Source organism: Cucumis sativus, chromosome 3, assembly GCF_000004075.3.
Source record: "Cucumis sativus cultivar 9930 chromosome 3, Cucumber_9930_V3, whole genome shotgun sequence".
NCBI classification, from domain to species: Eukaryota; Viridiplantae; Streptophyta; class Magnoliopsida; order Cucurbitales; family Cucurbitaceae; genus Cucumis; species Cucumis sativus.
Window position 1 is genome coordinate 24,466,166 of NC_026657.2, and position 16,828 is coordinate 24,482,993.

Below are 16,828 nucleotides of genomic sequence, written 5' to 3' on the forward strand. Positions count from 1 at the left end.
GCCATTTTATAATTTAGTATAATAATAATTATTTAACTAACCTTGGACTAAATTTAATATTTATTGAAAAAAAAACTCAGTTATACAATTAAAAAAGTATAAGAATAAAAAATAAATAGTACCAGAACAATATTTCTCTTTGAAAGAAAACAATATTTTAAATGAAAAATTATGGTTGAAAAGAAAGAAAATAAACAATTAAAAAAAGAAAAGGGCAAAAATGAATCCCACGAGAAATAAAAAAATTAATGAATGAATAAAAAAAAGGTTACATATAATTGGTGTAGGGACGTATTGAAGACTGTGAAGTGCAACAGAGTGGAACGAAAAAGAAGAGGAGAGTGAAGGAAAAAGAAGAAAGAAATTCCCTTCATTCCACTTCAATTCATACTTGTTGAAACCAAAGTCGTAACACCAATTTTGATTTTGTGTGCACACCTTTGCTACCTAAAATATACACTTTTTTTTTTTTATTTTTTGTGGTCAAATTTAGTGTTCCTTTAATCCCCTCTGCGCATTCTTCTATATAAACCAAACGCCATTTTTGGGCAAACCAACCTTCACTCCTTTTCTTCTCTCCCATTGACGAACAGGGACAGTAATTTCTCACTATCGACTTTGAGGCTCTCTCATTTTTCCCTCACAACCCTTCAATGTAATGTTTTAACCCTTTTTCTGTTTTTTTTTCTCCTTGTTCATACGCTCGCCTTTTCTTTCTCTTTTCATGTTTTTTATGAATTTTCTTGAAATGGGGTTTTGATAACTTTGTTCAGTAATGTTGGAGTTCTGGGTTTTGTTTGTTTTTCAGTTTCCATCAGAAAGATCTCGAAGTGGTCAGTTCATAATTTTGACATTTTCTAACCTTGCAGATTTTCAAGAAAACAACAAAATATTAGGAAGTTTGAGCACTTTTTTATAGCTAAAATTATAGATGGAAGGAAATATTTGGATTTAGCCTATTTTGTTGGTCGTTTTGTGTAAGATAGAGAGAGATACACGTTTCCTTATTTTGTCTCTTTGTGATTTGGCAAATGGCAGCTTTCTTTTCTATCTTGCATTGCTTCACTGACTTGTAGACATTAGTTTATGTCTGATACTGTGGTGAAACTGAAAGCAAGTGGGGGTCTGGACCTCCTTTCCTTTCTTTTTTTTTTTTTTTTTTTTTTCATTTTAAAATGAACTTCTTATTATATTGGACATTAATTCTAGTTGAGCTACATGAGTTTTTTGTTACACAATCCTGGCTTATAGAAATAGTACTTCTCTGCTTGTATTAAAATATTTGGGTTCCTTTTCTGAGGATTTCTTTTCATCCCAAAGGGTGTGAAACTGTATGATCTGATGGATTTCAGTTCAGGCATATCATTTGCTTATTTTTCTTGATCTGGCTTTTTGAAATTTGTTCCTTTGTCATTGTGAATTTCCACCCCCCATCTTTTCATATGAATTGGTGAATGGTCCTAGCATTGAAGCAAACACCAACTTGTTTGTATAGTAAATTCTGAACCTGGAAGAACACCAAAAGTTACTAAGAGATTATTTCTTTTCTATATTATTGATTTAATATAAATACGATAGTAACCTTCAATTGGATAAATTTTCAGGTTTTTGTGATCAAAAGCCTTGCTTTATACACTACAGAAGAAGACGTGTGACTGTATTTATTGAGTTATGGTTGCAGTAAATTTGCTTGGTTTTACTGGATAGATGGCAGCTCTTTATGCTGTACTACTTTCTACACAACTTGTGCTGTTCCTTCTTTATTTTTTACTGTTAATTTTTTCTTCGAGCTTATTTTATTGGAATTACTTGGTATATAATTTCTATTTTCTTGATGGTGTACAAAGGGTATCGGTTGGTTTGATATTGACATGTGTTTGTCCAACAGCCAAGAAACTTGTGACGAAGTTATATGTTCGATAGTTTCATTCGTTCAATGCTGTTTTTTACTACTTCCTATGGAATCATGAATCTGCAAAAAGTAAAGATGCAAATGCTTTCAAAATTTCTACTCTATAACTGGGTAGAAGAGCACGAGTTTCTCAAAAATGTTTCTTGTATGCATATTTTCTTTCTCCCATCTTTCTGATGAATTATTCTTGTTTTTCCAGAGGCTGGAGACAGAAGAGAAAGAGATAATACATGGAGGACGTCACAGGAAAAAGTTTGGAATGCCAGAAGATTATGGATGGGAAGGTGACTAATGGGAATGGTCGAGAGAAGGTCATTCCTTCTTGTTGCTTGAAGGCTAAGACTTCAGACCCCGAGCTTGAGGCTCAATGCCATTCAACTGTTGTTTCAGGCTGGTTTTCAGAATTTCAGTCTGGCTCTGGTAATTCTCCATTTCTTTAATTTCTTTAATATTTTTACACACTGGCTAATTAACACCACTTGCACATGTTTTTTTTCCCTTTTCCTTTTTTTGTAGATAAAGCATGCAAGAAACTTTATTTCAACAACCCAATGTGGCCAGGTGAGTGCTTTTCTTATGTTTGTTATCAAGTGTCTCATTTTCATGTTGTGGTATCTTTCATTTTGGAAAAGGAATTGAAATTTCACAAAAAAAAGTTCGTGACATTTTTCCAACATCGAATAACTTTCTTAACATACATTAGTCATTACACAAGTGAGTGACACATCAAATTTCTGCATTTCACAAGCTGATATTATTTATGAACCCTTTCAGGAGAAGCACATGCTCTGGAAGTAGAGAATATACTATTTAAAGGAAAGTCGGAGTACCAGGAAGTTATGGTTTTTGAGGTAAGACAGTTAGAGCCGCTATTTTTTCTCTTCAAATTGTTTGGTTGGTCTCTTGATCAATATTTGATTTGTTTGTATTTATTGTCTACAGTCTGCATCATACGGGAAAGTCCTTGTACTTGATGGCATTGTTCAACTGACAGAGAAAGATGAATGTGCCTACCAAGAAATGATAGCACATCTTCCTCTTTGTTCAATCCCATCTCCAAAATCCGTTAGTCCTCTAAAACAACTTGATTCTGCACCAATCCCATCACTTAATAGGAAATTTTGTTTTCTCCTCCAACTTCGACACTATTTTAATAGGCAGAATTGCATTATATAGGTTCTAGTTGTTGGCGGAGGTGATGGGGGAGTTCTCAGGGAAATTTCCCGCCATGACTCAGTGGAGCATATTGACATTTGTGAGATAGATCAGATGGTCATTGATGTATGTACTTTGAGCACTGTTCATTAGACCACGTATTGCAAATTGTATAATATGTTCATTTTCATGTAACTTGCTGCGTATGTTTTGGAAGTTTTACTGTAATGTAATGGCTTGTTAATCTGCGTTCTTGAATGCTAGGTATCAAAAAAGTGTTTTCCCCAACTGGCTGTTGGATTTGAGGACCCCCGTGTCCACCTTCATGTTGGTGATGGTACGTGGAAAGTCAAGTCATCATGTTTCTTATTTGTTACTTATGCTGTTTCCTGTATAATTTGTTTGATCTTTGTAATATCAGCTGTTGAATTCCTTCGGAATGGAAAGCAAGGGAAGTATGATGCCATCATTGTTGATTCATCTGATCCTGTTGGTAAGTTTTTGAATTACATCAAATACGAGGATAAAAAGAAATGGTGCAATAGCTTTACAAGCTACATGCATATCTTTTAGAATAACAAATACAACATTAAATCGGGGTGTCTGATGCCGTAGGTCCTGCACAAGAGCTGGTCGAGATGCCATTTTTTCGGATGATAGCCCAAGCACTACGACCCGGTGGTGTTCTCTGTAACATGGCAGAAAGCATGTGGCTGCATACACATCTCATTCAGGATATGATATCGATTTGTCGCCAAACATTCAAGGATGTTCACTATGCATGGACCAGTGTTCCAACATATCCAAGTGGTGTCATTGGGTTTCTGCTCTGTTCAACTGAAGGGCCAAAAGTTGATTTCAGTAATCCTGTGAATCCTATCGAGAATGTAGGACATCCCAAGTCCAAAAGAGAACTCAAGTTCTACAATTCTGAGGTAACAACACAGAAAACTCTCTAACATTTGACATTGTGGATTGAATAACCGACACAATTTGCTCTATATGTTCCAAATTCGATACAATTGTTGGTGTTAAAGATGATATGATACACATTTTGTGTCGATGGTAATAATGATTGGCATGCTAACAGATGCACTCGGCTGCTTTTGCGCTGCCATCGTTTCTGAAAAGGGAGGTGCAGGCCCTTAACGATGCTCCAGCTTCGGGTAAAAATGGATGCATTTCATCGTAAGAAGGCAATGTTTGAAATGGTTATTCCCCAAGTTGGAGATGGACATTTTTCAGTGTATACATAGAAGTATTGGAGTGGTTGAGATGTCTCTAGTGTGTGTACTGAGGGCATTGTTAATGGCTACTATTTAGTAATTCAGGGTTATTACTAGGGAAATGTTTGGGCTTTTTTGTTGCTTTTTTCATGGGTGATTGGTATGCCAATTAACTGATAAATAAAGAAAGATATATGAAATCGTATCCCAATTAATAAAAAAAAAATATATGGGAGATTTATATAACATTGGGATTTTTGCTACAAAGAATCAATGATTTCGGGTGTTTGGTTCTTATAATAATTGATGTTTGATTTATAGATTCATCCACGACTTGTGAGTAAATGTGTTTCCAATAAATGGTTCCCACTCTGTCATCTTAATTTTCTTATTAATTAAAATGATTGCACACTTAATAAAGATGATATTAACACAATCCTTCCCATTTCTACTGATCATTTTTACTGTTTTGGAGTATCAATTATTGATTCTCAACCTCAATTCTCTATTTCAGCAACAAAAATACTTTGTTAACAACAGTGTTTTATATCTATTTGGTGCTCTATATAGAATATATATACATAACTTTACCGAATAGTAATTACCAATGATGTCAAGGGACAATAAGCATATAACCCTTTCAATATATAAAATATACAGTCATCTACTCGTTTCTTTGGATCATGTTTACTCGTTGAACTAAATATGGTTCCACTTTCTCATCTCCATTCACTCTTTCTTGTTAATTTAATTTTGACTTCAAATTCATAATCCACATATTCATAATTATGGTTAATGACTTGTTATCTAATATATGCTTGAATATTTTAATTTTATTATTGTTTCTATTTATATATTCTAAATACTCGGTCATATTTATATATGTTTGAAATTGAGATATAAGTTTCACATGCTTTATGTATATATATTTGAAATTGAGAAATAAATTTCGCATACTCTGCCATGTATACATATTAGTTATATAGCTGAAAGTTCAAAAATAAAAAAACTTCTAACGAGGCACTTGTCAAAGGATAATATTTGGCTCCATCCGAAGATGTATCTTCTTTATGGGTTATTTTCTCCTAAGCCAAATAATAATTAAAATATCTTTTGTTTGAGTGAAGAAAATCTCACATTGGTTAGGAAAGGAAGTAATCATGGTATATAAGTATGATTAACTATCTTATCAAAAGCAAAGTCATGAAGGTATATATCCAAAATGGATAATATCATACAATTGTGGAGATATTTGAAATGTTCGTTATCCTAACAAGTGGTATCAAAGGGTTGGTTTAGGCCCAATTGTGTGCATGAAATCATTGTTTGTGTTCCATCAAGTGTGATTTGTGCTTATGTTCGACTGAGCAAGTGACCCAATATGAACGAGAGGTACCTTAGCATTTAGAGTACAAGCTCTCATGGTAGGAGTGAAACAAATTTGTACGATATAATTTATTCGAGTGGAAGCTTAAAGTGGTAATTTGTTCGAATGGAGGATTGTTAGAAGTGCAAACAAAATCTCACGTAAGTGTGGACAATTATCTCTATTGGTATGAAGTCTTTGTCTTAAATTAGTTTATAAAATAGGAACGCAAACATAAAGTTCAAGAAAGATTAAACTTTAACTTAACTATTTGTCTCCCACTTGTATGATATTGTGGATCAATAGCCTTGAGAGCGAAGGCTTCCATTTGGGTTTGTGTCTTGAGAGTACATTGGGACAAAGGAATTTCAGAGATACAGAAAGATTTTCCATTGCCCAATTCAGTAGTTGCTCTCCAAACAAATCACCTTTTCCAAAAGTGTTAATCGTTGTCCTAGTTCCATTGCTCTCGCTAAATGTCAATCCCATACCTTTTTTGAACAATAGCATCTGCTCAATAGGCTCCCCCTCTCGAATAATATACCTTTGCTCTGCGAAAACCATTGGCTTCATATCCTTCATCATCTCTTCTATCTTCTCCTCTTCAAATTCTTTAAGCATTGGAATCTGCCAATGAAACATGGATCAAGGTTGTTTGTTTCTATTCTACCAATTTACTTCACAAATGTACCAAGCAAAACTCACCCTCCTTAGGATATCCCAGCAAAGTTCTTTCTTTATCTCCTCAATGAATGGAGATGGAAACACGTCCAGCAGTGTTTTCAAATTGACATCATTTTTCCACTCAAACTTGTCTCTCACAAACTCTTTTGAGTTCCTTCTTCTTCTGGAATTTATAATAATCTATCCAGAAATCTATTTCAACATCTTTCTTTTGCATCGTCCTCCGTTTCTCTTCTGATCTTAAAGTTGAGGACTGCAGATATACCTGTTTTATGATGCACCCGTTTCCTTGTTACTAATTTGGAAAAGGAGAGTTGACATATTGGATGAGAAGATCTTTAACAAACCTGCAAATTGTCGATAAGATAAACAACTAGAAGTATCCCAACAATGGTAATGAGAGCCGCAAAAATGTTTTCGGATGAATTGCTACTTGGAGTCAGGTTTGACCCAAATGAGCTGCAAATTGCATTTGATCAAACATGAGATCATACTACCACATTTCATTATCTTCTAAACTAGGAAGTTATTTGTACCATATGAGAGTTTTGGAAGTTGAGAAGTGATCTCGTAATTTCAACCAACAAGATTTCATTAGAGTTATCATTTAAAAATGCTATCTTCGAAAGTTACTTCAAACATACTCGAGAATATCATAACCAGCATGGCTTGGCGGTGGTCTCGTGGGGAGGGGGTGAGGTTCGAAGTTGAGAAAACTTAACATATCAACATAATCTAAAACTTGGATCTTCAAGTCTAATTTTCTTCTCCCCCAATTTGCTCAGACTACGTTTGATGAAGACCAACACATATAAAGGAAAAAAATGAAATGTGATCATTGAGCTTGTAAACTCAGACGACCATTTGATCTAGTTTTACGTTGAGTTGAAGCCTATTATCCTCATATAAATCATAAACTCACACCAATAGTTGTTGACTAAGGTAATAGCCATTTAAAATGAAGAACAAATAGAGATGTGTTGAAAGGAAGAGCTTCAAACCTTAATGCACGTAGTCCCCAAGAGAAGCAGTATAATAACTATTGAAAAGAGAGACAACGAGTTCACACCAATGTACGTGGAAACCCGAGTACCGGGAGAAAAACCACGATTGTTTGTTGTTATTATATTCTAATGAATAAAACAATAGGTACATGGGAGAATAAATAGAGTACACAATGGAATAAAAAAGGAAAAGATTTAGGAAAATAAGGAATACATTCCCATAATCTTTCCATAATTATTCTAGGATTCTAACAAGGAAAAAGCCTAGAAAAAAAGGAAAGAATTCCAACACTCCCCCTCAAGTTGGGACGTAAATATCAATGAGGCCCAACTTGCTAACGCAGAAGTCGAAGTTTGGTCTGAGAAGCCCTTTGGTAAGAACATCAGCAACCTGTTGACTCGAAGGGATGTACGGAATGCATATGCTCCCACTGTCAAGTTTTTCTTTGATAAAATGTCGATCAATCTCAACATGTTTAGTTCTATCATGTTGAACAGGGTTGTTAGCAATACTAATAGCGGCTTTATTATCACAGAAAAGCTTCAATGGTGTCTCACATTCCTGATGAAGATCTGTCAAAACTTTCTGAAGCCAAATTTCCTCACATATTCCTAAACTCATAGCTCTATATTCAGCCTCAGCGCTGCTCCTGGCCACAACACTTTGCTTCTTACTCCTCCAAGTTACAAGATTGCCCCAAACAAAGGTACAATAACCAGAGGTAGATTTTCTGTCAACAACAGATCCTGCCCAATCCGAGTCAGTGTATGCCTCAATGGTCTTTCTGTCTGTTTTTCTAAACATCAGCCCTTTACCAGGTGTTGATTTTAAGTATCTCAAGATTCTGTTGACAGCTTTCATGTGTTCCTCATTAGGGGTCTGCATAAACTGGCTGACAACACTCACAGCAAAGGAAATATCAGGACGAGTATGAGATAAGTAAATTAATTTACCCACGAGGCGTTGATACTGTTCTTTATCAACTGGAACTTGATCATCAGAGTTTCCTAGTTTGCAGTTGAATTCAATAGGAGTGTCAGTGGGACGACATCCTAACATACCTGTCTCGGTTAACAAATCAAGGATGTATTTTCTTTGAGATACGGAGATACCTTCTTTAGATCTGGCCACCTCCATTCCAAGGAAATATTTCAAATTTCCCAAATCCTTGATTTCAAACTCATCGCCCATTCTCTGCTTTAGTTGACTGATTTCTGCCTGATCATCTCCAGTCAAAACAATGTCATCCACATAAACTATTAGAACAGCAATCTTTCCTGTTTTGGAAACCTTTGTAAATAAAGTATGATCAGAGTGTCCCTGCCTGTACCCTTGGGACTTGACAAAGGTAGTGAATCTGTCAAACCATGCTCTGGGAGACTGTTTCAGACCATATATAGATTTCTGGAGTTTACACACATGCTGACCAAACTGGGCTTCAAATCCAGGCGGAGGGCTCATGTAGACTTCCTCTACGAGGTCTCCATTCAAAAAGGCATTCTTAACATCCAGCTGATATAAAGGCCAATCTTTGTTCACAGCAACAGATAACAGAACTCTAATAGTATTCAACTTAGCAACTGGAGAAAAAGTTTCTGAATAGTCAATACCATAGGTTTGAGTAAATCCCTTCGCAACTAACCTTGCCTTGTGTCTGTCAAGAGTACCATCAGCTTTGTATTTGAGAGAGAACACCCATTTGCATCCCACAGTTTTGTGTCCCTTAGGTAGAGTACAAATGTCCCAAGTACTATTCTTTTCAAGAGCTTTCATCTCTTCCATGACAGCATTCTTCCATTCAGGATACTTTAAAGCAGTGTAGATATCTTTTGGTATTATGGTAGAGTCAAGGCTTGCTGTAAAAGCTCTGAACTGAGGAGAGAGATTATCGTAGGAAACATAATTGCAAATGGGGTGTTTAGTACAAGACCTGGTGCCTTTTCTCAGAGCAATGGGAATGTCAAGAGAGGAATCATACTCATCTGATTTTCCTGTATGACCCTGTTCCGCTTCATTATTACGGGTTTCTATTCTGACCTCAATCTCATCACCACTGTCCTTTTCTTCCACGTTTTCAAGAACAGCAACATTAGACCTGTCATTCTCACTTATCATATTCTTAGTACAGGGTTCAGTAGGGTTTTCCATACCTTGATCTCGAGGAGGTTCAGAGTCTTGGACTGGAGCCGGCGGCTGACTAGTAGGGGAACCGACTTCCTTTTTGTGATTCCTCCTGTAGTACGTTTTCCAGGGGACTTGGTTTGTGGGTAGGACTATGGAATGAGGAATGATGTTAGACACAACACTAGGAGTGGGTTCGATGAATTCAAAGGTGTTGTTAGACTCTTCACTCACACTCTCCCCCTGAAGATGGCTAACGGGAAAGTAGGGTCGATCCTCACAGAAAGTAACATCCATAGTGACAAAGTATTTTCTGGATGGTGGGTGAAAACATTTATAACCACGCTGGTGAGGGGGATACCCAACAAACACACATGCCTGAGCCCGAGGGGTAAATTTGGTTTGATTAGGGCCAAAATTATGGACATAAGCGGTACACCCAAACACACGAAGAGGAACCTCAGAAACATGACGAGTCGATGGGTAGGACTCCTTAAGACAATCTAAGGGAGTTTGAAGATGAAGAATACGAGAAGGCATTCTATTGATTAAATGAGCTGCTGTAAGAATAGCATCTCCCCACAAGTATGAAGGAAGGGAAGTAGAAAGCATAAGGGAACGGGCTACTTCCAGAAGGTGACGGTTTTTTCGCTCGGCCACTCCATTTTGTTGAGGAGTGTAGGCGCACGAGTTTTGATGAACAATCCCCTTGGAAGCAAGAAATTCACTAAGGTTATGGTTTTGGAATTCCCGACCATTATCACTCCGAAGAATAGCAATTTTTTGATGGAATTGTGTTTCAATGGTGTGATAGAAATTTTGAAACATAGAGGAAACCTCAGATTTATCAGTGATAAGGTAGACCCAGGTAAGACGGGTATGATCATCAATGAAGGTTACGAACCACCGTTTTCCAGATGAGGTTGTTATCTTGGATGGTCCCCAGACATCACTATGAACAAGAGTGAAGGGTTGGGTTGGTTTGTATGGTTGTGAGGGAAAAGAGACTCGATGTTGTTTGGCCTGAATACACACATCACAAGATAAGGTAGTCATCTCAACTTTAGAGAAGAGATGTGGAAATAAATGTTTCATATATTGAAAATTAGGGTGGCCTAAACGAAAATGCCACAACATACAATCTTGTTCAGAAGTAGTGAAATAGGAAGATAAGAGACTAGTCCTAGGAATGCTACTAGAAGAGGTATCGTCATCAAGGAGGTAGAGTCCCCTACTATGCCGGGCAGTGCCAATCATCCTCCCCGAGCTCAAGTCCTGAAAAGAGACAGAATCAGGTAAGAATATTGCTTTGCAGTTTAACTCATGAGTGATCTTGCTTATCGAAAGCAAATTATAAGATAGTTTGGGCACATGCAAAACATTATGTAAGGAGAGCTCTGCACAAGGAGAAATCTTCCCCTTTCCAGCAATGGGGACCAAGGAGCCATCTGCAATTCTAATTGTCTCGTTTCCAGCACAAGGAATGTAAGATACAAAATGTTCAGAGGACCCAGTCAAATGATCTGTGGCACCAGAATCCAGAATCCAGGGGTTCTTCCCATCAATACTAACAAGACCGAAGGAATGAGGTATACCTGATTGGACAATGGCACCTAAAGTGGCAAGACTGAGATCAGTTTGGTTTTTGTGTGGATCGGATTGTTGAGGAGGTTCAGCAGACTCACTCACATACGCCCGCCCTGTGTTCTGTTTGTCGTTGGAAGGGCGTTTCTTACTTCCTGGGGGACGACCATGTAACTTCCAACATTGTTCTTTGGTATGCCATTGTTTTTTGCAATGCTCGCAGACAGGAATTGGTTTTCCATTATGCTTGTCACTGCTACTGTTAGAAGATCTTGCACTAAAAGCAGCAGAGTCAATAGTAGGGGTTGCGGAAATATTCATAGCACTTGTGCGATCTTCCTCGAGGCGGATTTCAGAGCAAACTTCCATCAGGGAGGGAATCGGTCTTTGACCTAGTATACGCCCTCGAACTACATCAAACTTAGGATTAAGACCAGCAAGAAAGTCATAAATCCTGTCATTCTCTTCAATTCTCGAGTACTGTACACCATCAGTGGGATCACGCCAGACTAGTTCTCTGCATAGGTCCATTTCTTGCCATATAAGAGAAAGCTTATTGAAAAAGGATGTGACATCCATGGTTCCTTGCTTGCATTCATGAACTTGCTTTCTCAGCGTGTATAGACGAGAGGCATTCTGACGTTTTGAGTAAAGTGTCTGGGCTGTGTCCCAAATATCCTTGGCTGTTGCAGCAAACAATAACGGCTTGCCAATTTGAGGTTCCATACTATTGATCAATATGGATCGAAGAATAAGAGTCTTCTGCCTTCCAATATCGTTCATGTGGGTCGCCCGGTAGGGGGCGAGGTATTTCCCCTGTCAGAAAGCTAAATTTTTGTCGTCCTTCGAGGACCATCTTTACTGACTGAGACCATGAGAAATAGTTGTTGCCATTCAACTTTTCTCCTGAAAGATGATACATGGAAGACTGAGCCACCGTATTAGTCACATAAGGAGAGGATACATTAGGGAACGAGTTTACCGGATTCTCAGAATACATCGGTAGAGTGGATGTCGTCCCTAAGGTAGCCTCAAGTGCTGCTATCTGTTGTCGAAGCCCTTCCAATTGTTGATGAACTAGTCCCGAGGAAGCTTGCACGTTACGGTTGGAATATGCCGAAGATTCACCAACCTCAAATGTTGAGTGAATTTGAGAGTTTTTAACATCGGGATGGTAGCTAGGATCATTGGGTGGCTGGCCATACAGATTTGACGGCAGAAGCGGTGGTAGCCGATTGGAATTAGATGGCAGAACATAAATCGGGGCGTGGGGAGCAATATAGGCCGCAGACGAAGAAAAGGGCTGGACAGATGGGATGGTCGGCGCCGTCTGAGGAAGAAAACCAGGCGCGTCGTGGTCCGGCGGAGGCGCATGGTGGTATGGTGGCGGCGCGTGGTGGTCCGGTGACGGCGCAGACGACTGCGGTAATGACAAAAAATTATTTTCGGACGTTTTCTGTAGCCGGCTTAATAATTCGTCCATGGCAGCACTCATCCGAGCATCGATGGCAGCAGCTACAGCAGCACTAAAATTGATGGCTGTCCCTTCTGTTTGATTTTCATAAGTGGTTTGGTTTTTTTGGGTTTCTAGGGTGTTTTCATTGTCCCGCTCTGATATCATATTGAAAAGAGAGACAACGAGTTCACACCAATTTACGTGGAAACCCGAGTACCGGGAGAAAAACCACGATTGCTTGTTGTTATTATTTTCTAATGAATAAAACAATAGGTACAGGGGAGAATAAATAGAGTACACAATGGAATAAAAAAGGAAAAGATTTAGGAAAATAAGGAATACATCCCCATAATCTTTCCATAATTATTCTAGGATTCTAACAAGGAAAAAGCCTAGAAAAAAAGGAAAGAATTCCAACAATAACTTTGCAGGAAAATCATTTACCCTCCTGATACCAGATTGTTGGGCATTAAGAAATAAACCAAAATCGAATTTGGCCAGATTGTCAAGGCAATACTTATCAACAAATCGCTCATTGCCCGTGATATCCTCACAAGAAAATGAATTCACCCTGCATCCACTATTAAATTTGCAGGCACTTCGCCAACAATTCAGTTATGTTATAACTGAGAAGCAGTACCAAAATGCTCCAACCACCTTCACAAATGAAAAAAATACAACAGCTTCAAAACCAATACGATCATTCAGAACGTTAAAGCACTAAATCTCAATTTTTGATAAACGGAAGGTAAAGAAAACATACATGGCTGGCAAGAATGAAGAGGACGAAATTGAATGTGCCTCTGAACTGCCCGGTTTTTGTTATGACATTAGGAGCAGCACTCCTGGAAAGCTTCTTACATAACAGGTAGATTCGAATGATTCTTGGGACAAATTGGAAGAGAGGCAGAAAAATCAGTCGCCACTTGTTTTTAAAATATTTGATACCTTTCCTACTTGGAAAGACTCCCACAAGGATAATCTGCACATTTCCTGTTGTCAATGTTAAGAATTGAAGTTTGAAGGTACTTCTTGTGATCATTTACATAATTTTTCCGCAGTTTAGTTAAGTGTGGCTTGACTTTTGAGCTTTTTTTTGCTGTAAACCTTCTATTTTAACCCATGACTTCATATTTATTTCTGGGTAATTGCATGAAAGATAATGATTAAGCATATAGCAACCTTTCTAAAAAAACGCAAATATAACAAAATATATTTCATAGAATTGGATTTAAATTTTGTCTATTTGAACAGAAGAATGGATGAATATTCCTCTCAAGACCGCATTTTCCCAAAATCAATAGATGTTAGAAATTAGAATCTTAAAAAGATGCATGCTTCTCTCCTTGCGATTGAAATTTCATGTTATCTAATAGATCCTGAGATTTAAATTGTCTTTCTTCTATATAAATCTTAAAAGACAATGACAAAACTGAATGTTCTAGACGAATTAACTAGAGGTGAAGATAAAAAAAAATGTTATGAGTATGCCAATAAAAATGAATTAGCACTGGAGTGTACTCCAAAAGTAGATGGGGGATGATCCAAAATAGAGAATGGTATAAGAATCACATAAAGTATTGAAGAAGAACCTGTGGAAGGGGAAGCATTGCCAAAAAATCGACAAGGACATCCATCCATGGAACCCTTTTGCTAACATCAGCAAGGCGTCCGAAGAAAGTCAGAGGAGCCGCATTCGTTTTAGAATTGGGACATAAGTCAAGTATTGAACTTGAGCAGACCTTGTAGGCGACTTCGAGTAGAAGGATGAAGTCCGTCACCGACCTGGCACCAATGGTCGCGTTCTTGACTTTTCTGATAATCTATGTTGTAGATGTAGAAGAACAAAACATGGAGGAAGACAGCTATCATAGATGAAAGGAGAAACCCAAGTCGTAGAACAAATTTTGTGTGTTGTTGATCTTCGAAGCTTGTCCTGTATGTAAATCATATAGCTACACGAGTTCATCTCCAACCATGGAGAAAGAAAGGAGTTCAGTTCACAAACTTTCCGAGTTCAATTGAAACGAGTCCATGTTCAACACATGTCTCTATTTCTTTCTATATTCTAATTGAGGCGTAAGATCGAAATCCTTATCTGTGTAATTGTTAGAAGTCAGAAAACATACTTGTTAAAGAAAGAAAAAGAAACTCTCTGGTACCAAATAATTTGAACAAGTAAAGGTTTAGAGAAACAAAAATGAAAACAAGAAAACCAACCTGAAAGTAATATTGTTTGCATTGGCCATTTAGACTACAACTCTTGAGAACTTCAAGTGTTGGAGACAACTGAAGAGTGAAGATCAATATAGATATGGACATTTAATTTATGTTTGTTATTTGATTTTATTATTTTTGTTGTAAAAAATTGTTTGAATTGATTTAGGATATGTAAACCGAAAAGGGGAAGAGAACAGTGTTTTGATTTGGTGAAAAAAGAAGTGTTAGGCTGATCAAATGTCTTTTCTTCTATGGACACACACCTCTCTCTTATAGTTCACCATCAATCATAAATTCTTTTATTATATATCTTTTTAATTATATTTTTCTAAACGCACTTTTAAAAATTTCATCACAATTTGTTTCCTATAAGTATATGGATTACTTTCTATTTCCATCCAGCCATTAAACTTTTAAATCATACTTTATTGAAATTAAGATTTTATAATTCAACTCTAATTTTAATCAAAGTAACTAACAACATTTTGACGTTATAATTTATATTGTTCTTCCAAAATAAAGAAAATATTGCTTAAACAAAAGTTCTTCAAGTTTAGTTCATTTTAATCCGTTTACTTTTAGAAAATGTTAGTTCGTTTTACACATTAAACTTTTTAAAAACGGTCATTTTTTCTTTCATTCTTATTTTATTTTATTTTTAAAGAGTGAAATCTGACATTTTTCAATGGTATCTCAAATAAAATAAATGAAGCTAAAAGTTTACGGTACAAAAATAAATATTTTGAAAACACAATAATAAAAAATGAACAAAAATAAAAAATGACGTAGATTGAAGTAATATTTAAACCTAAAATTACATGTAAATCTATTCAACATCATTACTCGTTGCTGCATATTGCTACAAACAAACATCTCTATTGCATACACTATATTACTACTATAATACATAGATACATTAAACATGAGAGTAGTGCAATCCCTAATTAATATAATACCATGGACTTATCATTATTCATTCAAATTTTCTTTTCTATGTTAGCAACCATTTAGCACAACTCTTTCTCATTTTTTGTTCCAATAACACATAATATGTAGTATATCCAAATATCGTTTGCTTTCTTTAAATATTATAATTTTTTTTAATGTAAACTTCAAAATACATTTAAAATGTCCTAGTGTGTTTAACAAATTTCCTAAACTTTCCCCTTCTTTTTGTACCTTTGCAAAAAAAAATTTCCTAAACTTTAAGTATATATACTTAAGTATTAGGCACATTTTTTAAGTTTTGTAGATATGTACTTTTCATTCTAGGATGAAGTAGTTCGATGTCGAGAAAGATTAATGTTAAGATACAGTGTAATTATATATATTTCTTGAATTCTTATCTAATAACAATATGCAACGTTTGGATCAATAGAAGATTTGTTTAACATTGGAGTATATTAGATATATGATTGTTTATGCTGTCATATATTATTGTTCTTAGCTCGTAGAGAAATACAGTCATATATATATATATTACTTATGTGTATTGTAGTAAAAGTACATTTCTTTCCATATATGAGCTATGTATGTCGATCTTAAATAGGGAAGGGAGAATACATATATGTTAATTTGTATTTTCTTCTCTCAAATGTTCAGGAAATGCGTTGTGAAGAAATTTCTTTTCCAATCCATGTGGATGACAAAAACATAGGTTGAGCTTGCAGTCACAGTCCCATGGATCAGAACAATCAATACGACTATTGCATGGAATGTTTACGACATTTCTGGCATTTGCCACGAACATTTCTGAAATATTTCAATTGTTAATTGTCATACGATAAGATAACAATAATTGCGAAAAGAAAAAAAAATATTTTCTATAAACAATTAAAATAGATTTATATACCTGAGATAATGAAGAACATTAAGAACGAGAGAGCAAGCTTTGTTGAGGACTTCACCATATCAAATGTCTAGTAGTTAGTATTATATGATTTGGAAGATTTGTACTTGTTTGTGTGCTTTTGAATGAATAATATATCATAATTTATAGTAAATTATATGGGATAGTTGCAACAATAACAAAACAAGAATGATTAAAATTTAGTATATGTTTACCATTTTTAGGTTTTAGGTTTTGCAAACTTAGCAAA

The 16,828-nt window shown here is 36.1% G+C and overlaps 2 protein-coding genes and 1 long non-coding RNA gene across 5 annotated transcripts; 1 reads left to right on the plus strand and 2 right to left on the minus strand.

Moving 5' to 3' along the window:
* The first annotated feature begins 305 nt into the window (after positions 1-305).
* LOC101212743 (spermine synthase) lies at positions 306-4,617 on the plus strand. The gene is made up of 10 exons (XM_004150264.3): positions 306-655; positions 2,112-2,332; positions 2,429-2,473; positions 2,687-2,763; positions 2,855-2,977; positions 3,089-3,193; positions 3,332-3,404; positions 3,489-3,560; positions 3,683-4,002; positions 4,158-4,617. The coding sequence occupies exons 2-10, from the start codon at positions 2,143-2,145 to the stop codon at positions 4,257-4,259; spliced, it is 1,107 nt and encodes a 368-aa protein (XP_004150312.1). The 5' UTR covers positions 306-655; positions 2,112-2,142; the 3' UTR covers positions 4,260-4,617.
* Positions 4,618-5,825: 1,208 nt separating this feature from the next.
* On the minus strand, positions 5,826-7,454 carry LOC116402874. Its single transcript, XR_004215547.1, has 2 exons — positions 6,365-7,454; positions 5,826-6,286 (listed from the first exon to the last, which is right to left on the minus strand). It is a non-coding gene; the product is annotated as an uncharacterized LOC116402874 (long non-coding RNA).
* A 5,348-nt stretch (positions 7,455-12,802) lies between these two features.
* Positions 12,803-14,928, minus strand: LOC116402753 (cyclic nucleotide-gated ion channel 1-like). Of its 3 annotated transcripts, none has more exons than XR_004215364.1 (4): positions 14,730-14,928; positions 14,102-14,607; positions 13,273-13,491; positions 12,803-13,166 (listed from the first exon to the last, which is right to left on the minus strand). XR_004215364.1 is itself a non-coding variant. In XM_031882815.1 (3 exons), the coding sequence occupies exons 1-3, from the start codon at positions 14,148-14,150 to the stop codon at positions 13,125-13,127; spliced, it is 321 nt and encodes a 106-aa protein (XP_031738675.1). In that variant the 5' UTR covers positions 14,151-14,714; the 3' UTR covers positions 12,803-13,124. The 3 variants fall into 3 exon arrangements, 1 of the variants encoding a protein (XP_031738675.1); XR_004215363.1 differs by having other exon boundaries at positions 13,273-13,502; positions 14,730-14,927; XM_031882815.1 differs by lacking the exon at positions 14,730-14,928 and having other exon boundaries at positions 13,273-13,502; positions 14,102-14,714.
* Between the last annotated feature and the right edge of the window lie 1,900 nt (positions 14,929-16,828).